At 39.1% G+C, this 23089-nt stretch overlaps 1 protein-coding gene and 1 long non-coding RNA gene across 2 annotated transcripts; both read left to right on the top strand.

Annotated features, from left to right (window-relative positions):
- The first annotated feature begins 2290 nt into the window (after positions 1 to 2290).
- Positions 2291 to 12859, top strand: LOC121395581 (UPF0688 protein C1orf174 homolog). Its single transcript, XM_041569393.1, has 2 exons — positions 2291 to 3246; positions 12506 to 12859. Exons 1-2 carry the CDS (start codon positions 3052 to 3054, stop codon positions 12857 to 12859), a joined length of 549 nt encoding a protein of 182 aa, XP_041425327.1. The 5' UTR covers positions 2291 to 3051.
- Positions 12860 to 15498: 2639 nt separating this feature from the next.
- Positions 15499 to 17700, top strand: LOC121395582. The gene is made up of 2 exons (XR_005962570.1): positions 15499 to 15578; positions 16814 to 17700. It is a non-coding gene; the product is annotated as an uncharacterized LOC121395582 (long non-coding RNA).
- Positions 17701 to 23089: the final 5389 nt, after the last annotated feature.

Genomic DNA, 23089 nt, shown 5'->3' with positions numbered 1-23089 from the left:
TTTTCTTTTTTTTCCTCTGACCCTGTTCTTTCCTCCTCTTTGGGGGTACATGGTTGCGGATAACTGATTTGTGTTCGTTTAAATGTATTTTTATACTTCTGCCTGTCTGCCCTATATCCGCCAACCCACACGGGCATTTAATACAGTACACAATGTTAGTACTGTCACAAGTAAAAAAAACTTTGACGTTATGTTTCTTTCTTGTTGTAAAATATGAGTGTTCACAAATGAATCCATAAATGCATTGGCATATGCCGGTGCTTTGCATCAGGAAATCTGAATTGTTAACATGTTGTAATTGTTCTTAATTATGAGGGCTATTTCTGAGGCGTGTGCACGCTACTTTGCATGTCTGATGAAGGGGTCCGCCCCCAAAACATTACATCACAAGACTTTAATTAAACACTCAGGGGTTCGCCCCGCTTCACCTGCTGTCGAGTGTCTGGTGATTCTTTTGTTCTTATCCATATTGGAGAGGTGCCGACCTCTCTTCCGGACACCAAGCTTAGAAATTGGAGAGGCTGGGGAATCAGGAATCTTTGTTGTAAGCTACAAGACCTGCCAGTACCCCACTGTTGGAGGCTTGGAACTGGGGGCCACCAAAAGTGTATGGTTTGCCTTGTGTAATACAAAACATAAGTTAGCGGAGAGTTAAAACTGAACACTTATGGGTGAGAGTTGGGGTCCCTAAGCTTTGCATAGGTGTAAAATTATGTATAAAAATAAAGAAAAACAAAACTATGGATTGAGATGTATATATTTGGATCTATAGCTGTAATGGGACAGTTTGGCTGAAGACGCTGTGTACAAAGCACCAATACAAAGTGACACTTGCATGTGGTCCAGGTTCTGAAATAATTCTGCTTTCTCTATTACTGTAATGATTGATGGAATGTTTAGAAGTGCAGGCATCTGCATCAAAGGAAAGTATTTAGTATTGTTGAAAAGGAGGAATAGTAGGGAGCCTATGCAGTATCTAGTAGAGTGAAGTCTAAGGGTCTGGCCACACAGGCAGATTCGGGGAGATTAGTCGCCAGGCGACAAATCTCTTCTTCGTGGCGACTAATCTCCTCGATCTGCCTTCCGCCAGCTAAAATGTAAATTGCCTGGGGGCAGGCACATGGAGCGCTTTGTTTTCCGAAGTCGCCCAAAGTTTCCTCGTGAGGAAACTACGGACAACTTCGGAAAACAAAGCGATCCGTGTGCCTGCTCCCAGGAGTTTAGTAAATAACCCCCTTAACGTCATGTAACAAAGATGGGTGTGGTTATGACATGACCAACGTGGATTTTGCTTCTCTTCCAATAAATATGTCTGACAGGGGGGGGGGATATTGTGGGGTTTTTTCCAATGAAGGTTCCCAGATGACTGAGGGGCAGATTCATGAAGGATCAAGTTGTTTTTTTCCACAATAATTCATGTTTTCAAGGTTAATTTTTTGGTCAAAAATCCATTGTTCCGGTGAAAAAACACAACAAATTTTTCACGTTTTTAAAAAAAAAAGAGATTTATTATAACCCTACTCTAAAAATAGCTAGAATGACAGAGGTCCCTTAAATCAGTTTTAAATAGTTTTCATGATGTCGAGTTTTTTCAGAGGGTATTGCCCGAAAGTTCAAGGTTTTTTCCGCCAAAAACTCGATCAATTAGAGTTTTTGGGTCGTCAACCCCCGACCTTGCTGATTCATATTTTTCCATTCAAGTTCTTAAAGGGATACTGTCATGAAAAAACAAGTTTTTTTCTAAAACACATCAGTTAATAGTGCTGCTTCAGCAGAATTCTGCACTGACATTCATTTCTCAAAAGAGCAAACAGATTTTTTTATATTCAATTTTGAAATCAGACATGGGGTAAGATATATTGTCAGTTTCCCAGCTGCCCCAGTCATGTGACATGTGCCTGCACTTTAGGATAGAACTACTTTCTGGCAGGCTGTTATTTCTCCTACTTAATGTAACTGGAGCAGTCTCAGTGGGAGCTGTTATCTTGTTTTAGGGAGCTGCTATCTGGTTACCTTCCCATTGTTCTGTTGTTAGGCTGCTGGGGGGAAAGGGAGGGGGTGATATCACTCCAACTTGCAGTACAGCAGTAACGAGTGGCTGAAGTTCATCAGAGCACAAGTCACATGACTGGGGGCAGCTGGGAAATTGACAATATGCCTAGCCCCATCTCAGATTTCAAAACTGAATATAACAAAATTTGTTTGCCCTTTTGAAAAATGGATTTCAGTGCAGAATTCTGCTGGAGCAGCACTATAAACTGATGTGTTTTGAGAAAAAAAACATGTTTTCCCATGACAGTATCCCTTTAGATAAGAAACCATTTAAGGTATAAAAAAAACTCTAAAATTCATGACATCTATATATAAAGGTAAATATAAAGGTAAAGAAACTTACAGTGTTGTAGTGGTTTTTAAAGTTATAACTAAATGCAATTGTCACTGAAAGCAGCTTATATTGTCTACATTGCTTGTTCTGAGTGTAAGTAGCACAATAGCAGCTGATGAACAAACGTGGAGGAAACTGATGTTGTGCTACATTGTTTCACCAGTCACAACCAGGGAAAAGAAATAATAACTCATTCTGCTTTCCAGTGCAAATACAGTTACAAATGTATAAATGCTGCTTCCATTGCGCAATAAAAATGTTTTGGGGTAAGATTCCCTTTAAGCAGCTAAACTGGAGCAGAATAAGTAGCCAAAGTAGTCCCTTATCAACGAACCGCTATGGTAACATGGCACAATGGCAAAGCTACTTGTACCCTCAGAGCGAGTGTTCGGGCAGCTGAACTCATATCCCAGTCCCTTCTATCTACACACAGACACACGTGACATTTCCTGCATGCCTTCTGCTTCAGTTCCGCCAGGTTCTTGCAGGCAATCCCGTACTTCTGCTCGATGTGTAATGTCCTGGTTTGTAACACCGGATCTTTTTTCTCGGCGGAGGTACAGCTACTATACCATTCTTATCTCCTGACACGCATGCTCACTCCTTCCCTGCGCTCTGCCGCATAACCAAGCGCTCCGGTTCGCAGCCGAACTCCATCTCCCAGAATGCTTTGCTTCAAGTCATTTCGCGCTTGCGCAGTACTTGGGTTGTTGTCAAGCGGTGGTTATGGAGATGGGAGAGAAGGAGCGGTGGAACGCGGGCCGGTTCTGTGTATCGCCCCTGGGACTCGGCTACTGATATTTTGTGCAGCGATTAAAACTCAGGCCTTGCGACAGAAAGTCCGTCAGGCCTTAGGAGCGGTGAAGTTTGTTTTGTGCTGTGAATAATTCTGCTTGAATCGGGGGGATTATTGCGTGACCTGAAGGAGTTCCCGGCATTCGCCGCTTCCTGTCTCGTAGCGTCAAGGGCTTTAGAGTCCGGGTAAGTGATTTGGGCTGAGGGCGCGCACAGTTGCCTTTATGTCGGTTCCAGCAGGTTCCATGGGGCTGTGGGGCGTTACCTGCTGCTGCTGCTGCTGCCCATCACTTTTCATGCCTTAATACATAGCGAACAGTTCCCTTTGCCGGAACACTGGGCTCCTCCACTTCCACACAGGCCATTGATAGGGGAACTAGCGGTACATGAACATTTCATAGAAGCTTCATCATCACACAAATAAGATGTTATTTTAATATCAATTAAAAATTCGAAACCATTTCTGAAATATTCGAATTCCTTTTGTCTCCTCCTCTCAGCATCTGCCTCTTCATTGTTTCTTCATGCAGGAGTTGTGAGTGTGAGTGTGAAGGACATCTCAATCCAACATCTCTTATAGGAGGCTCCTTTTGTCTAGAACATGTGTTACAGCTCACACTATTTGTTTGAAGTGGAATTAGTGATTTGAATCAATTCTAATACATCTGATCACAAAGGGAACCCCCCTATAAGATCTATTGGATGTAACTGTCAGTGATTATCTGACACCCAACTGCTGCATGAAGAGAGAATGAAGAGAAACAGATGCTGAGAGAGGGATAGTGAGGATAAACTTTATTTCAGAAACGATATAGAATTTTTAATTGATTGTATTTACCAAGTTTCAGTACGATGAAGCTTATATTAATAATTAATTTATATTCATTTTCGCGATAGTTCCCCTTTAAGATCTTCATTGTCTTTATTTGTACGTGACAATGTTAAGATTGGAGAAACGTCTTCATTTTGATAAAACCTGAATACCCCTGCCTATATATATATATATATATATATATATATATATATATATATATATATATATATATATATATATATATTAGGAATGCACCAAATCCACTATTTGGGATTCGTCACAAACTAAGTTTTTTTTTCCTTGGAAATGAAAAGTCACGTGATATCCCTACCCGCCCCTAATTTACATATGCAAATTTGGTTCGGCTAGGCCCAAGGATTTTGGGGAATCCAAATCCTGCTGAAAAAGGCTGAATGACAAACCGCATCCTGGATTCGGTGCATCCCTAATATATATATACAATACTCGTAAGCCATCAATGTCCTGTAAACTTTGACTTTATAAAGTGAGCTGTGTGATGTCATCAGTGTCGGACTGGCCCCGCGGGAAACCGGGAAAAAACCCCGTGGGCCCCGACCCTCATGGGCCCTGCCGGGCCAGACCCCTCTTCTGATATAGGAATTCTAAAAAAAAAAAAAAGTTTTCTTTCGGCGCAGCGCATGTGCCTGCTGTTCGCGCATGCGCGCTGTGTGCGCATTCATGCGTGTGGCCCGATCGGCACCTCACAGTAGGGGGGCCAGAGGGGGCCCTGGACAGAGGTCCCGGTGGCCCCAGGGCCCCCCAGTCCGACCCTGGATGTCATCAGTCATGCTTAGTGAAGTCATTTGCATCAAGTGACTCTCCATAACTTGTTTATTAAGAAATAATTCTGCCTTCAGCCTCATACTTTTGTAAAGTGGTGGAATTATTCTGTGACTTCCAGTACCCTAATTGTGTTTAGTAGGGATGCACCGAATCCGGATTTGGTCAGGATTGGGCCTTTTTAAGCAGGATTCGGATTCGGTCGAAATCCTTGTGCATGGCCCAACCAAATCCTAATTTGCATATGTAAATTAGATGTGGGAAGGGAAATCACGTGAATTTTTGTCACAAAACAAGGAAGTAAAAAAACATTTCCCCCACCTTTTCCTTACCCTCCCCTAATTTGAATATGCAGATTCGGTTCAGTATTCGGCCGAATCTTTCATGAAGGATTCAGGGATTCGGCCGAATCCCAAAAAGTGGATTCGGTGCATCCCTAGTGTTTAGTGATGTCACCCCTAATAAAATAGGATCAGTACAGTTTTCTGCTGATAGGAGCACCGGCTCGGGGTGTCAGGTAAGCAAATATAACCACTTGGTCGATGCCTAACTTGTTGCACCCCAAGGTAAAATGACTTTACTTCTCCTTGAAGTAGTGACTGTCTATGCCTGTCATCTTTCAGCAGCCCTACAATATAGCTAATAGTTTAACTCCTAGTGACTTAAGTAGTTTAATCCATAGGACAATTTCATTTGCTTTGATTCGTCGGTTACATTTTCATTTATACACAGACAGCGGCCCTGTAGTAAGTGGTAAATACCAGTGTACCATCTCCATTGCACATTTTAATACATATCTGGTTTGGCGCATCAGTATAAAGTACATTCGTTTCTATATCTGGCACTGCTACTGCATTTACCCACCTCTGCCTTTAAGCACTAGCATGACAGGTGCTTATATGATGGGAATGGCAGGCAATTTTAGACATTTTGGGACAACCTTCTAAACTAATAAAGTTGTATCGCCAAACTGCAATAAAACAGAAGAGATTTAGGTCTAATACCCCAACAAAGATTATGATAGACTAGTGGTACAGTACCCTCTGTTTTTTGCTGACCAGTGAAAGCCGCTTAAGATAAGAAAAGATATGGAGCCGTTAAGGTCATGTTTGAGGGCAGTGATATTAATGAGCCCATTATATGGCTACTGCTCTACTGAGGTAACACAGTAAACCATAGGCATATAGTACATTTCTAGATTTATCTGTTTTCAAGCTTTAGCTGAGATGGTTTAAATGCTGTGCTTTGAGTGACATGTGATTGTTTTACCTATAGACCTGCATAATGCCCCACAAGCTTGGATTTGTTGTTGTAAGTTCATCTGGGCATGAAGATGGATTTAGTGCCAAAGAGTTGATGGTCCATGCTCCCACTGTCAGTGGCTGGAGATCTCCAAGGTACAGTCATGTCGTTTTTGCAGTAACTCTTTTCTGTATCCTATTTTTAGTAGGGATGCGCTGAATCCAGGATTTGGTTCGGTTTTCGGCCCGGATATTTCCTTTTTCACCAGGATTCGCCCAAATCCTCGTGCCTGGATGAACCAAATCCTTAAAGGAGACATGCGATATATGAAACCCCTCTAATTTTGTAGGCAATAATGTATACTATATGGGTAAGGATGCACCGAATCCAGGATTCGGTTCGGGATTCGTCCAGGATTTGCCTTTTTCAGCAGGATTCGGATTCTGCTGAATCCTTCTGCCCGGCCGAACTGAATCCGGACCTTAATTTGCTGCAAATTAGGAGTGGGGAGGGAAATCACGTGACTTTTTGTCACAAAACAAGGAAGTAAATTCTTTCCACCCTTAATTTGCATATGCAAATTAGGGTTCGGTTCGGTATTCGGCCGATTCTTTCACAATAGGGACTTTGGTGCATCCCTATATATGGGGCTGGTTTTACTTTTAGTTGTAAATTAATATTGTCTTCAAAATTAGCCCCTTTATTTGAAATCCCCATAGATGTTCTCCTTTTTCAAATAAAGGGTGGGTGTGTCTGTGTCCTAAAGGTCCCTGCCAGAGGCACAGTAAAAGTAGGAGTGGGATAACCAATCACAGCCCTGCAGTCACACAAGCAAAGGCATGCTTCAGTTCCCTATCAGGTCAGCCTAGCTGCTGATTGGTTCCTATCCTACAGTGCAGTGTACAGAGTGCCACAAGCTCCCCTGCACAGCCTGGGAAAGGAGGCAGCAGGAAGTAGAACAGATGGGCAGGACTAGGAGGGTTATTGCAGAATTTTTCAATAAAGTAACCAAAAAACACAACTTTTTAAAGAACATTCCTTCTATATCTAAAAGAGTTTAATACACTGGTACATTCTTGTTTTTTTACATAATATGTTTCCTTTAAAATCATGTGACTTTTCGTCACAAAACAAGGAAGTAAAAACATTTTTAAGTGAACTCGCCGATCCTGATTTTTATATGCAAATTAGGATTTGGTTCTGTATTCAGCCGAATCTATCACAAAGGATTCAGGGGGTTTGGCCGAATCCCAAAGTAGTAGATTCAGTGCATCCCTAATTTTTAGCTTCCAGAAAAACACTTATTTCCCTCTACCCTTAGCATATCTGTAAGTGCTCTTCAGCACCTTGTTTTACTTGCTTATTCTGTATAAGTATCTGGAAAAACATTCCTTGCAGCGCCATTCATAGTTTAGTTGCAATCAGTTCAAATGAATGCAAATTTATAAATGATTATAGCCCTGACTTTTGCTCACACACATATATCTGTACCATATTGTACAGTGTGGCTGAAACTGAGGCAAACATCCCATTGTACTAGGGTACATTGAAAATCTACTTATAGTTGCTTAGGCAGCATCAATCTGAAAACAGAATTACGTATGGATTAACCTCATCTGATACAGAGTGTCATCAAAATGTATTAATTCTGTTGTGAGATGATTCCATTGGTTAACTGGATGACCTTGCACCCCCCCCCCCAAATACACATGATCAGATCTGTCTAGATGTCTCCTATTTCTTCTAATAAATGGTTATGCCCTTCATATAGCTGCTTCAAGGCCATATGTATCTATATATATTTCAAGAGGACTAACTGCAAGTAAAATCTGTGGTTAGCCACATCACCCAAGGAGATTTAAAGGGAATGTCAACCAAAACAATTATTTTGCATACTAAAAGAAAACATAATTCTAAGCAACTTTGCAATATACATTCTTGACATTTTTTCTATGGTTTTTAAGTTCTTTGTATATGTATTGCTACTGAAAGCAGTGTTTGTCCCTTTCTATTCTCTGCCCTGATGGCTCAGACTGTTGATACAATGTAAGACAAGACAATCGGAAAGTTGCTTAGAATCATGTTTTCTTTTATTAGGCAAATATTTATTTTGGGTTGACTTGTCCTTTAACTATATAGCTGTGACTTGAATAGTTGGATTGGCAGCTGATGGTGCTCATGGGGGTATTGGTTCTCTCTTTACTCTGTCACAGCAGGCACCTATCTTATCGAGCAGATATTAATGTGATTCTGTAAATCGCATTAAAGGGGTTGTTGACCTTTAAGTTAACTCATGGTATGATGTAGAGATTGATATTCTGAGACAATTTGCAATTGGTTTTCATTTTCTATTAGTTGTTGTTTTTCAGTCATTTAGCTTTTTGTTCGGCAGCTTCCACATTGTAATTTCAGCAAACTGGTTGCTAGGGTCCAAATAACCCTAGCAACCATGCATTGATTTGAATAGGAGACAGGCATATGAAAAGGAGAGGGCCTGAATTGAGAACATTTCTTTTTAGATAACATCAGTTACCCCATTTGAAAACTGGAAAGAGACAGAAGAAAAAGGCAAATAATTCAAAAACTATAAAAAAAAATAAACTGTGAAGACCAATTAAAAAGTTGCTTAGAATTAGCCATTCTATACCATACTGAAAATAAATTTAAAGGTGAACGACCCCTTTAGTAAAGCATAATGGGAAACTGTGGTTTAATAAGAGTACAGCAGACCATGTGACTAAGGGTGCCTAGTAAGGACCTGCATTTGTCCAGCACTGTCCTTGCTGCCTGCACTTGTGCCAACCATCTGCATAATGAGGGCTCTGGCGAGTAACATTGACATGGCCAGGTTCATACTGTCTGCTATTGTTCCATACAGGGCTCCTCCTTTTTCTGCTTGCTTTGCCTACTCTTGTGTTTTGTAACATTTAATGTGCCCTGACTATTGGTACTGGAAGGGTTGATAATCCAATCGCAGTATGTTTTAAAGGGGTTCTTCGCCTTTAAATTAACTTTTAGTATGATGTAGAGAGAGAGAGAGAGATATTCTGAGACAATTTGCAATTGGTTTTCATTTTTTATTATTGGTGGTTTTTGAGTTATTTAGCTTTTTATTTTGCAATTTTTGCCATCTGGTTGTTAGGGTCCAAATTACCCTAGCAACCATGCACTGATTTGAATAAGAGACTGGAATAGAAGAGGCCTCAATAGAAAGAGGAGTAATAAAAAGTAGCAATAACAATACATTTGTAGCCTTACAGGGCATTTGTTTTTTTTGATGGGGTCAGTGACCCCCATTTGAAAACTAAATAGAGTCAGAAGAAGAAGGCAAATAATAAAAGAGATAAAAGATGCCTAGAATTTGCCATTCTATAACTTGCTAAAAGTTAGCTTAAAGGGGTGGTTCACCTTTTAGTAAACTTTTAGTATGTAATAGAATGACCAATTCTAAGCAACTTTTCCATTGGGTTTCATTCTTTATTTTTTATACTTTCATAATTATTTGCCTTTTTCTCCTTCTCTTTCCAGCTTTCAAATGGGCGCCGCTGACCCCATCTATAAAGCAAATTTCTCATATTTTCTAGTAAGGTCCCCTCAGGTCTGGAACTAGGGGTAGGTAGAGTAGGCACGTGCCTAGAGCGCAAAGCTGGGAGGGCGCCAGGCACGTACCTCCTCTGTTGACTAAGTCCGTTTCCCTTACTTGCCCGACTCTATGCCTTTTTCGCGCTTTGTGCGCACGCGAGCGTAGATTCGCACATGCGCGCGCACACTACACAGGTGCCGAGCCTGCCTAGGGCGTCTGCCCAGCGTGGCCCGGCACTGGGTCCTCTCCTATTAACATTCCCGTTTCTTATTCAAATAAATGCATGGTTGCTACAGAAATTTGGATCCTAGTTACCAGATTATTTATAAGAATGAGAATGATGGAGAATGAAGAGCTGCTAAGTAAAAAAGCTAAATAACTCAAAAACTACAAATAATAAAAAATGAAAACCAATTGCAAATTGTCTCTGAATATCACTCTCTACATCATACTAAAAGTTAACTCAAAGGTGAACAACCCCTTTAAGTTGAAATCCACCCATGTGCACAGTGACAGATGCCATTCATATCCAAGCTAAGAGTGACAGGAATTGCATTAAGTATTATCATTGTTTTTCTGCCACTGTAGAAAATGCTTCCTCTGGTGTTCGCCTCATTCCATCTTTAAAGGAGAACTAAACCCCCTTTAGCCAAAAGTCCCCACTGGCCCCCCTCCCTGCCTACCCTCTGCACAGTCTTACCCCCGAATTGTGTCCCCTCTAGAAATACTGACCGCACATGCAGAGTCTTCGGGTTTCTTCCCTTCAGCAATTTCCGTTACTGTCGGCGCATGCACAGTTGTCGAGAACCGGAAGATTGCTCCATTTGCGCATGCGCCACTATGGCACTGACATTATGAATAGTGCAGAAGAGCCAAAGATGTTGCCCGTGAGCTCCGCTGCTCTGACTCTGTATGTGCTGTCAGTATTTCTAGAGGGGACACAATTCGGGTAAGACTGTGTAAGGGGCAGGCAGGGAGGGGGGCCAGCGAACGGGGGCCAGTGGGGACTTTTGGCTAAAGGGGGGTTGAGTTCTCCTTATCTCTTGTTTTCATTGCTTATCAATAAACAGATCTTCCATGCAGCAATGTGATAAATGTTTATGAGGAACAAGGTGAAGCAGAGCACACTCTAATATCTTCACAGAGAACGCCTGGTGCACAGGGTAGAGGTACGGCAACCCCCAATATAGTAGAATAAGAAAAACTCTGGCACTCAAGGCAAGTGAAATGCAGGGTTTTCTCTTGCTTTTATTTCTTGTGCAGACGTGCAACGTTTCGGGGTGACCCCCCTTCAAGCATACATACTGACCATAGTGCAAACAATATAAAGAGTGACCAATTAAATTAATTAGCATACACAATTACCAACATCAGTTTGAAAGGCAAAGCTCTCGACCTTATAGCATGTGACAAAGTTGTTTTTTTAAAAAAAACTTTAAAAAACATCACACAATATTACATAAAAACATGTTGTTTAAAACAGCAAAATTCTGTGAAAAAGTCCCACTCTTTATATTGTTTGCACTATGGTCAGTATGTATGCTTGATAAAGGGGGTCACCCCGAAACGTTGCACGTAATTCTGGAGAAAAATACTTCACAGGGGACAGTTCTCCAGCTTCTCCTCAAAAAATATTGAAACTCAGAAACACCTATTTTCCTTCCTTTCACCCTCCCCTAATGAATGTTGATACATAAATGTGAACACTTTGGGGCATATGTATAAAGGTGAAAAAACATCAGCCATCACCACTTTAATGCCATCAATACTCAGTGTAAAATCACATGTATTTATCAATCTATGTAATGAGTTACATGAATGTATAGCAGAGGATAGAATTCTAATGTGAAACAAGTTATTATTTTGCAGACGAAAAAAAAGCTTAGCAGTGCAGCTTTTCATATAATCTTTTACACTGCTTTTAGTAGCGGTATAGGATTCGTTATCACAAAACCCATTATCCAGAATGCTCCTAATTACGAAAAAAGGCTGTCTCCCATAGACTCCATTTTATCCAAATAATCCAAGTTTTTAAAAATGATTTCCTTTTTCTCTGTAATAATAATACAGTACCTTGTACTTGATCCAAACGAAGATCCTTATTGGAAGCAAAATCAACCTATTGGGTTTATTCAATGTTTTACATGATTTTATAGTAGACTTAAGGTATAAAGTTCCAAATTACGGAAAGATCTGTTATCCAGAAAACCCCATATCCTTAGTATTCTGGATAATAGGTCCATACCTATACCATACATTCTTTTCCCCCTGGAATTTGTCCTGTTATGACAGGTGTGTTGAGAGGTACAATGAAATGGCATCATTTTCAGCGCTAGTGTTTTTATTTTGTGTTCTATTTACACACTGATATAAAAGTACTCTTAGACATCTATGCTCAAATTCTGATGAATTATTCATTACAGTGATGCTCATGTCACCCTATAGCTGTAGTAGAATAACAATGGATACACTGGGTGCTGTGGGATTGCAAAGTTCTTAACCTCCTGGTCTTGCCTCAGGTTTGAACCTGATTAATTATTCCTCCATTCACTAAAGTTGGTTCTATAAAAATGAATATCATCTGATCCTTACAGCAGAAAAGGCCAGATGTAATTGTGAATATTGGTTGCAGGGCAGTTATCAAATGGAGTGGTATTACAAACAGATTATGTTTAATTAATTACCTGGTATGTTAGATTTGCATGCACTTGATTGCAGGTTGAACCGAAACATGTATTAGTGCAAGTAACTTTGTGAACTAACATGTAAATGTATACAATTTTGCACCTGTGTAAATGACCTCTATTCTCTTTAACTGTGTGTGTGTATGTACATACACATATGCATATGACTAACTCTAAATTTCCACCCTTTTTCTTTGCAGGCAGTTTCTAGCAAAAACACAGACAAAAAGTCTCCAAAGAAGTTGGAAAATGATGAAAAGGGTCTGATGGAATCTGATGAACAGGAACTCATAAGCAAAACCGACAACATAGCGTCTAATGAAAGCAATGCTGGAAACGTTAATACATGTCCTTCTGCATCCCCCTTTTCTGATTTGAATGAGGTTTCACGTAATGGCTTAACAGATGACCGTGAGGATGGAGTAGGGTTTAGTCACAAAACATCCTCTGAGCCCTCTAAAGTAAGAGAGGTTTATCTGAATGGCAGTCCATTTGTAGATGAAGACAGCAATCAACCGATGCCTCTGGGGCTCTTTTTGAAAATGCAGATCTAATGCAGGTGAGTTTTCCTTGATGTCTATCAAACATAATTTTATCATCCATCCTAATATATATTAATATTGCATCAGCACATTTGTGTAGTTATCTGTGGAGGTTGAGCATTACCAAATGTCCTATGAACCACCAAGCAAATTGACTGGGTCGTACGTGTGCAGTTCTACATAAACACACAGACTGACACACTTAATATGCACTTGCACATCTTATCCAGAAAGAAGCTCACCTGCAAGTATGGCATAGTGCTGATGCTTTAAAGGGGTCGTTCACTTTTGAGTTAACTTTTAGCATGATGTAGAGAGTGATATTCTGAGTCAATTTGCAATTGGTTTTCATGTTTTATTATTTGTGGGTTTCTTTGGAGTTATTTAGCAGCTCTCCTGTTTGCAATTTCAGCAATCTGGTTGCTATGGTCCAAATTACCCTAGCAACCATGCATTGATTTGAATAAGAGACTGGAATATGAATAGAGGTCTGAACAGAAAGATGAGGAATACAAAGTAGCAATAGCAATAAATGTGTAGCCTTATGGAACATTTGTTTGGATGGGATGGGGTCAATGCCCCCCCATTTGAAAGCTGGAAAGAGTCAGAAGAAAAAGGCAAATAATTAAAAAACTATAAGAAATAAATAATAAAGACAAATTGTGTTGTCCAATTGTCCATCCTATAGCATACTAAAAGTTAACTTCAAGGTGAACAACAAGATAATCAGTGCCACTGCAAAAAGAAACCAGAAGATAGTAATAAGAAGTATATAGGGACAGAAGTGAGACTATGGTGAGTAGCAGAATGTATAAATGGGAAGAAAAGCAAAATGATTAAAACAAAAGGAGGCTGCAGAAGCTGGAGATTTAGAGAACCACAAGGTGAACCACAGGAAGAGGTAAGAGGTATAGAAATATGGGGGGAAAATGTAAAAATGCATGAAAGGAAAGGATATCTGGGATGAAAAATGATGTAAGAGAAGCACATAATAGAAATGCTGGAATTGCAAAGGGATAGTGGAGTGTAGGACAATTGGTCGGAACTCACCCAGACCTTTAGAACTCTCAAGTAGCAGGTGCACGTGCAAAGTTGTCCACTCCAACTGGCTTGAATACTTAAAGTGATACTGACAAAATGTTCTACATTAAAAGTTACCTATAGGTCATGTTGATCATTTTTTGCTGATAGTTCTGCTTAATTGTCACTTGAAGTTTCTAAACCTGACTGTTTTGGCAACCTGACTGTCCACTTAAAGGACATGTCAACCCTTAAAACGAGATTTTATTCAGTAAAAAGCCTAATTGAATTAGTCACATACCTAGCATTCCAGTCCTCTTTACGTTAACAACAAAGGAGCTTTGTTGATTTAAGTGTCCTGCAGGTTTCCTCCACGATCTGCCACTCTCCCCCCTTCCTTCAGAATCAGCGCTCTTGCTTGGCATTCTGAACATGCGCAGTTCCTCATTCACAATCTAGCACATGCGCAGTGCAGGGGAATCAGCGTCGGAAAAAAACTTTGTGCCGCGGAGCAACACTGAGCTCTGATGACACGCCTATCCATGCTATCCACCAATCTCGCAATAGCATTGGTGGTTGCTATGGCAACTTTAGAATTGTCAGCGTTAACTCTGTTCCCCCAGCTCCTTGCTCATATTTCTGCTGCTGACTGCAGGGAGCTTGGAAGAGAGCCAAAGTCTTTAACTACTTCACTGCTTCAGAGGGATAAAAGATCACTGATCTTCAGAGGGATAAAAATCTATTGGTGTACAGAACGCATGCGCATGCGCAATAAATCAAGGAAGTGAATAGCATGGACAAAATGGCCGCGGGGTAAAAGCTTAGATCTATGAAGATAGAACGCGATGGTGCAGGGAACAGGAGCAGAATTTCCGTGCGCTAACAATGCGGTTCGGGTTGGGCAGAGTAAACGTTTGCATTCGTACAAAAAAGTATAAAAATGGTTGACATGTCCTTTAACCTGTCAGTTTCTAATGCTAACGGACTCCTACTGCACAATTATAGCAGCCCCCTCATAGAAGAACAGGGTATATGGATTTTTATTATTATTCTATCTATTCAGGCCTCTCCTGTTCATATTCCAGTCTCTTATTTCAAATCAATGCATTGTTGCTAAGGTATTTGGTACCCTAGCATAAACCCTAGCAACCAGGAAAGCTTGGCTGAATAAAAAGCTAAATAACTCAAAACCACAATAATAAAAAATCAAACCAATTTTCTCAGAATATCACTCTCGATATCATACTAAAGTAGCATGCAGTCCTAGCGGCTTCTGTAAATTGTGTTCTATGATGGCAAGTGAGGTTGGGGTTGGCACAGAGCCAATAAAAAAAGCTACAAGATGAGCCTGGCCAAAATGGACTTGAAAGAACGCTGCATGACTGGATCCATTTTTGCCGTGTCCTGTGAAGTTTTAAAATTCGTACAGATGCCAAGGGCTACTTTGGATTCCTTATCCATTTAAATGCAATAATCTATTATTATATATTTTTTTAATTATTTTTCCCAGTAGTCACTATTTATTTTCACATTTCATGCACATTCATATGATTAAAATGTTTGTGGTTTCTGTTAGGACCTGCTGTGCCTTGTTGTGCTTCGATGCGCAGAAGAGAGTTCAGAAACCTGCATTTAGAGCAAAGGAAGAGGAGGAAGATGATGATGATGACTATGCTGACGGCTTGGTTAATGAAGGAAATATTTAAATAAGGTATGGGTTTTGTTTCATATTTTTGTTGAGGCAGCTGGCACTGCAGGCACCTTCTTAATTCATGTAAATGGGAAGGTGTTTCCTATAGCTGCCACTGGTGTGTTGGTTGGGATCAACCTGAAACACACCTGAAATGAGTGGAAAGTGACTGGCAGGAGTCCAGAGCATTTGACGTGATCACAGTGGTGCATTGGGCCACACATTTTTATTTATAGGTCACAAACAAAGATGTGAAAACACTGTGCTCCTGATACATATACAGTATTAATTTGCAGTACACATGTGTTAGGATGACACACAAAGCACTAAGTTCAAAAGGAGGGGGGTCCTTGCTGCAGGGGGCTACTTGAAAGCCTCCATATTTTGCTATAAATGAATCCAAAAAAACACTCCTTAAAAAAAGTAAAAAATGAATACATGAAGTGCCCATTTTTTCTATATGATATATATATATATATATATATATAATATATATATATATATATATAATATTATATATATTATATATATTAATATATATGCAAATCCAAAAAAAAAAAAAATATATATATTATATATATATATAATATATATATATTTTTTTTTTTTTTGGATTTGCATATATTAATTTGAGCAGGACAGGGGAAACAGGTGGACTATTCTTGTTCACCTACCTTGAGGCTTGAGCTGAGATTTAATTGATGTATATACTGGACTGCAGGACCCAGACTTCCAATCTGTGAGTTCTGGCAGGCTGCTGTAAGATGCTGGAGACAGGTGCAGGTGGGATGCTGTATGGGCTTCTCTGTACTGGGAATTCCAGGGCCTGTTCTGAATCCCAGTCTGGATTTGCTGGCCTGTAGCAAGAAAGACAGCATTACTGTACTTTGTATGTATCAGATGTATTCACCAGACATGAAATCAAGCTGGCCATTGGCTGACGACCTGGCCACTCCAGATTGAGTTGGTAGCTTATTGACCTATGTATGGGCCATAACCGATCTGCCCAGGACCCTTATTGTGATCTGACTAAGGGCCCAGAGGTAAGATGTTTGATTGATTTGGCCTCCCAATTAGTAGGCCAAATTAGGTTGATCCAACACAAACACCCACTTGTTTGGCAACCTAACCAATCAAAGCAAATCATCTAGTGCCTGGTTAACTTAATTGGTGTGAAAGTGCTTGTGTAATTGTGTTTAACCATACATCAAACATATTAAGGCAATTAAAATGATCATTTTCTTTTTCTGTTCTAGGATTCTGCAGAGCCAAGCTTGAATGTGTGTGTCCGGGGGAATCCAGAAGTATAAATATTTGTCCCAATCTAAATGTTTTAACTTCAGCATCATGTAATAAGACATGAAGAACAATGTTGATTCATTAGAGTCTTTATTAACGTAATATTTTATATTAAACTCAAAATGAAGTAGGCTGTTTAAGCCTATTCCACCCCCCCCTTAGACTCAATACACTCCCTAGCTAAACCTGACAACTTGCAATGGTTTGTTTCCACAAGGTATTTAGCTGTAAATGTAAGTTGTACAAATCAAAAAAAAGTTTCTGGAGCTGGGAATGGATTTGTGGTATTTTGATATATAGTAATTTACATTTAATAGGATACATCTAGATCTTCTACAAGTGGTTCATATGCAGTAGATCCTAAACATATCTTAGTGCAGCTTTTTTTCTCTCCTTCGATTGCTTGTGTAAATTGTTTTTATTAAATAATTTGAATTTTAAAAAGCTTTATTCTGAACTGACACCAAATAAAACGGTAAGGCATAGATGTAAAATTAAATTTTAAGACAGCACTGTAGAAACACTGGTGCCAAATGAGGTTACATCTAAACGGTTTATTAGTGCATCAAACATGAACTCTCACGTTCCCCTGGACTCACAAGTAACGTAGCAGCTGCATGGACAATGTTTGTATAGAATCTCTTTTCTTCTGAGTATGTTTATAAAACACCAGAAAATATAAGTGCAATTATTCTTACTTGTATCATAACCAAAGATATACAAACTGTTAAGCAAGGAATAAGAGATAAAATTTGAATTTCCCAAAACTTCAGCATTTCTAAAAGAAATCGTACACTTCTAAAAAAAATGGCAATGACAAAATCCAGGAACTCAAGACAGTTCTTAATATCTAAAATGTCAAATATTATAACGCCAGAAATGAATGTGTTAATTTGTAATAGTTTGAAAGTGCCTGAAAATCATTTGTATGTCACTGGCCCTGACAAAAATCAATTACTTAAAGGGGTTGTTCACCTTTAAATTTACTTCTAGTATGATGATATTCTGATACAATTTACTCTTGGTTTACTTTTTTTTTATTATGTTTATAATTTTTAAGTTATTTAGCTTTTTATTCAGCAGTTCTCTATTTTCTGTTTCAGCAATCTGGTTGCTATTGTCTCAATTACCCTAACAACCATTCATTGATTTGAACATGAGACTGCAGTATGAATTGGAGAAGGCCTGCATAGAAAGATGAGTAATAAAAGTAGCAATGACAATAAATGTGTAGCCTTACAGAGCATTTGATTTTTACATGGGGTCAGTGACCCCCATTTGAAAATTGTAAAGAGTTAGAGGAAGAGGCCATAATCAAAAAAATACAGAAAAATAACCCAGAAAAAATGAAGGCCAATTCAAATGTTGCTTAGAATTCACCATTCTATACAATACTAAAATATGATTTAAAGATAATTCACCTTTAAGTTAAGACCCCTCCCAAACGTCACTGCTGTCTCCAGTACAGTCCTGTTTGCTCTACCTGTTCCCAAATAGCAGAGTAGCACAGCAGGGGTTGAGGGTGTAGGCAATCATTTGAAGAGAAGATTGAGTGATGCAAGATGGAGCCAACAACCCCTGCTGTATTCCTCTGTCGTTTGGAAACAGGTAGGGCACAATAGGTAGGGTCCTTACCTAATGAAATGACATTCATATTCCATTCATATTTCCATTTTTCTTTTTAATGGGATATTTTACACACATTTATTTACATGCTTGGTTCATAAACCAGTTTATATACAGGTCCTTTTCAACTTAGGCCTCCAGTTTTGCTTTCTGTAATAATATAAACTATTCTATTATCTACTTACACAATTAGAATATTCTGATTAATGCAAACAGAATGGGGGACTCCTTTCCCAGTCTTGAGATACACTGGAATATAAGGGAAGCGATTAGAAAGATTTATAACAAATCTTTAATGTTGAGTTTATTTGCTGATCAGAATTATAAATATGCACAAAATCTGTTAAGGATCCGTCCTGTGTATTGACAAATAACGTCAGGTAACTTGTAATTGGTATATAAGGGTGTTTTTTGTTAAAGACTGTACTAGTGATTTGGGCTTGTCCTGCATTTCTGGTACATTTCATTTCTTGTAGAGGCCCAAAGGGCACATGTAATTTATGTTGACAACACGCTTTATGACCAAAATAAATATTGATTGTTCTGTACATGTTTCTTACGTTATTTTGATACTTGGCTCATAATCAAATTCTGAATGTAACCGACTTTAAAACATTCATTCAGGAGTGTGTGTGTTTGTGTTTGTGTGCGCGCAGTACTGCATAGCCACATGGATTAAAGGAGAAGGAAAGCTACAAAGGCAGTTTATTACCAATAGATTAGCCACAACAGTGCAAGCTAGAACACCATTTTTATTCTTTAGAATGATTTTCCATACCTGAGTAAACAGCTCTAGACACTCTGTTCTCTAGGATAGCAGCTGCCAAATTAGCTTGGTGTGACATCACTTCCTGCCTGAGTCTCTCCCTGCTTGCTCTGAGTTCAGATTACAGCAGGGAGGGAGGGGGAGAGGAGCAAACTGAGCATGCTCAAGCCCTGGAGGTTTAAGTTGAAAACAGGAAGTCTGATACAGAAGTCCATGTAAACACGATATAAGGAAAGAAATGCAGTGTTTCTTTTGACAGAGGACTCAGAGCAGCATTACTTTAAGAGTTTGCTAGTGTATTTATATAGACCTTTCTGATAAAGCTTACTTAGTTTTTACCTTTCCTTCTCCTTTAACTGATAGGTCTGCTGTATTTAGAGCAGATTCAAAAGTCTGCTTGTTTCGAAGTGATAAGCCTCGGTTTTGGACTATGCTCACTGCGTTTTGCATTTCCAAGTCCAGAAACCGATGGCTTTCCCTTCGATATAGGGTTGCCTGCATTGGGCAGCACTTTATATAAGATGGAAGGGCAGGGGTGGCATGTAGGCATACACTCACCTCCTAACTTGTGTGTCATTCAGACGTGAAAATTAAGAAGCGCGAGGAGGAGCAGCCTACTGCCTGCTCTGAGGCAAGCGGTAAGTACAGGGCTCTGCGGGCTCCTCCTGGCACAGCTTCTGGTACAGTAACTATACGTAAAATATCTCAACAGCATATAGGTAACACAAAAAACTTCACGGGTAGATTCATTTTAGATATTTGAAAAAGAAACACAAAAAGGAGAATGTAATTAAAGGGGTTGTGATATTCTGAGACAATTTGCCATATGTTTAAATTTTTTATTATTTGTGGTTTTTGAGTTATTTAGCTTTTTATTCAACAGCTCTTCAATTTGCATTTTAAGCAATCTGGTAACTAGGGTTCAAATTACCCTGGCAACCATGCATTGATTTGAATAGGAGGCTAGAATATGAATAGGAGAGGCCTGGCTTGAAGAATTAGTAATAAAAAGTAGCAATAACAATACATTTGTAGCTTTACAGAGCTTTTGCTTTTTAGAAGGGGTCAGCGACGCCCATTTGAAAGCTGCAAAGTGTCTAAAGAAAAAGGCAAATAACTGTAAAAAAATTAATAAAAACCAATTAAAAAGTTAATTCAAATTGGCTGTTCTATAACATAATAAAAGTTACATTAAAGGTGAACCACCCCTTTAAATTATCTTAGAGTGCCATTGATTTGATCAAAGTGACTTTTCCCTTTGCACTTTGCTCCTGGCTATTCTCCATTCACCGCAGCCTCTCACTTCTCTATTCTGAGAACTTTTGATGAGCTTTTGAAAATTCGTTTTTTTCCATGGTCAACTATCAGCCATATGTGCTCCGTTCAAGAGCAACTGGAAAAATTTGCCTCTGAATTAAAAGATAAAAATATTGTCAATGTGCATTTGATAAAATTAAAACAATAAATATAGTGTGCTATTTCAGTATGTATTCAAGGCCAGACTTCAGACTCAATTGATGTGGGATAGGAATTCATAAAATACTCCCAAGCAGTTACTGTCTTGTGTAACTGCTTATAAATATATAAAGCCCAGTACCTATTGGAATATAGGTGACCCTGCATTTTGTCACCTGTGTCACCTACAGCATGCCAATGGCACCCAGCACAAAAGGAAGACCTCGGCCTTCAGCCCTGTGCCGTTATATGGTCATTGAACTCCTTGGTGACTTATAATATCCCTTTTTACAATAGGGGAGTAGATGATTCCCTATATAAACAATGTATCACCACCAAGGCACCTTCTTTTAAAAGACAGCTCAAAAGTTTCATGACCAGTATAAAACCACTCGGTCGGCTGAGGCATAATTTCGGGGACTCTTCCTGTATTTTTGACACACGACAGCAGATCTGTCTCATACTGCAAAAATGAATGTCAGGGAATTGAAATGTTGTTTATTTTTATAATACATACAAATATTATTTCATAATAAAGCACCATTTTTTGTGTTATTTCCCTTTCAGAAACTCCCAGCTGTAATTGAGCACTTTGCACTAGATCAACTAGTGACAATGATCAAGGTACAATTCGTAATTCGACAAACTACTTTAAATTAGGGATGCACCGAATCCATTATTTTGGATTCGGCCGAACCCCCGAATCCTTCAAGAAAGCTTTGGCCGAATACCGATCCGAATCCTAATTTGCATCTACAAATTCGGGATGGGAAGGGGAAAACATTTTTTACTTCCTTGTTTTGTGACAAAAAGTCACACGATTTCCTTCCCATTCCCTAATTTGCATATGCAAATTTAGATTTGGTTCGGCCTGGCAGAAGGATTCGGCTGAATCCAAATCCTGCTGAAAAAGGCCGAACCCTAGATTCGGTGCATCCCTAATGTTTCCATAGTAGACAGAAATTAATAATTTTTATAAATAAATATTTAAATATTTTGAATAATTTAAAAAAAAAAAAAACAATTAATAATTGAACAGGGTCGGCCTGGGACACGGAGAAAAAACCCGACGGACCCCAGTTCTTGTCGGCCCCGTCGGCCCAGACCGGCTCTCTGGATCATCAGCAAAAAAAACGCATGTTAAAAAACCTGCTCATGTGCATAAAAAGAAACAGTCAGACCCTGTATTTAAATACCATTCCAGCTGACACTGTTAAAATAAGGTTGTAGTTATGGTAGTGTGGCAAAATACATAAAAGGAACAACCTTGTGATGTGCATTTAAATGAAAGAAGTGCATTTAAATGAAAGCATAGTATGAAAAATAAAATTTAGACTTTTGTTTGCTAAATACATAACATGAATTTATTAACATGATTAAATCTAAGGCCAAAAAGCTCTTTGCACTGATATCCAGTTGTGTCAAGATGCGCTATGCTGCCCCAGTTCAATAAAATACATTTAAACACTAAAAAAAGCACAGGACTGTTTTGCAATTTCAGGTACAAGACAACACTGCGTTCCCTATACTCATTATATATAATAATGGGGCAGTCTTTGTAATATATTAATTGTACCATTTCTTATACAAATAATACACAATAATATACATGTTGTAATGGTATCATTCCCTATATTGAGAATGGCTACTGAATAAACACGCTCTCATCATGGCAACAAAACCCACTGCACTTTATTCTTCAACTTAATTGAATTTAACTGAACTCAGCAACCATGATTTAACTTGCTGTTATAACTGCCCTGCCTGGGCTGCATGCGTGATGTCACAATGCTCTGAATCTCACAGCTGTTCAAACAAACAGTTGTCATTATGATGTCATAATGGACAAAGTCAAGGTGTACAGCTGCAGCCCAGAGATTTCTCATTCTTGATCAGGAGACTGAGGTGAGTAGATCTCTGTATATTTGGGAGAAAACTTTATTAAAAATAACCGTTTTACTGGTACAGTTTGAGCTTTGAGACCACTAGTGGTATCATGAATATGGTAGAATTTTAATTCATTGACTAAAATGGAGTCTGTGGGTGATAGCCTTCCTGTATTATGGAGCATTCTCAAAACAGGTTTCTTGGTAATGGATCCCATAGCTGTAAATGTATATATACGCACACACTCACACACACATATATACATACAGTATATATATATATATATATATCACAGTCCAGTGAGTATCCTCACTCCAAGGCAAACTCTATTACGGCCTATTTAGCCGGGGTGCATGGTTAAAATAACCTTCAATTCAAGAAAACCGGCACTCCCATGTAAAATTCTCAATCATTTATTCCGTTGTACCATTATCCAACGTCCTTGTTAGGACCTTTCTCAAGGATGATACAAAAATACATTGACCAATCTTTAATAGTC

The sequence above is a fragment of the Xenopus laevis genome, chromosome 7L (genome assembly GCF_017654675.1).
Source record: "Xenopus laevis strain J_2021 chromosome 7L, Xenopus_laevis_v10.1, whole genome shotgun sequence".
NCBI lineage: Eukaryota > Metazoa > Chordata > Amphibia > Anura > Pipidae > Xenopus > Xenopus laevis.
This window is presented reverse-complemented; position numbering and strand designations above follow the sequence as displayed.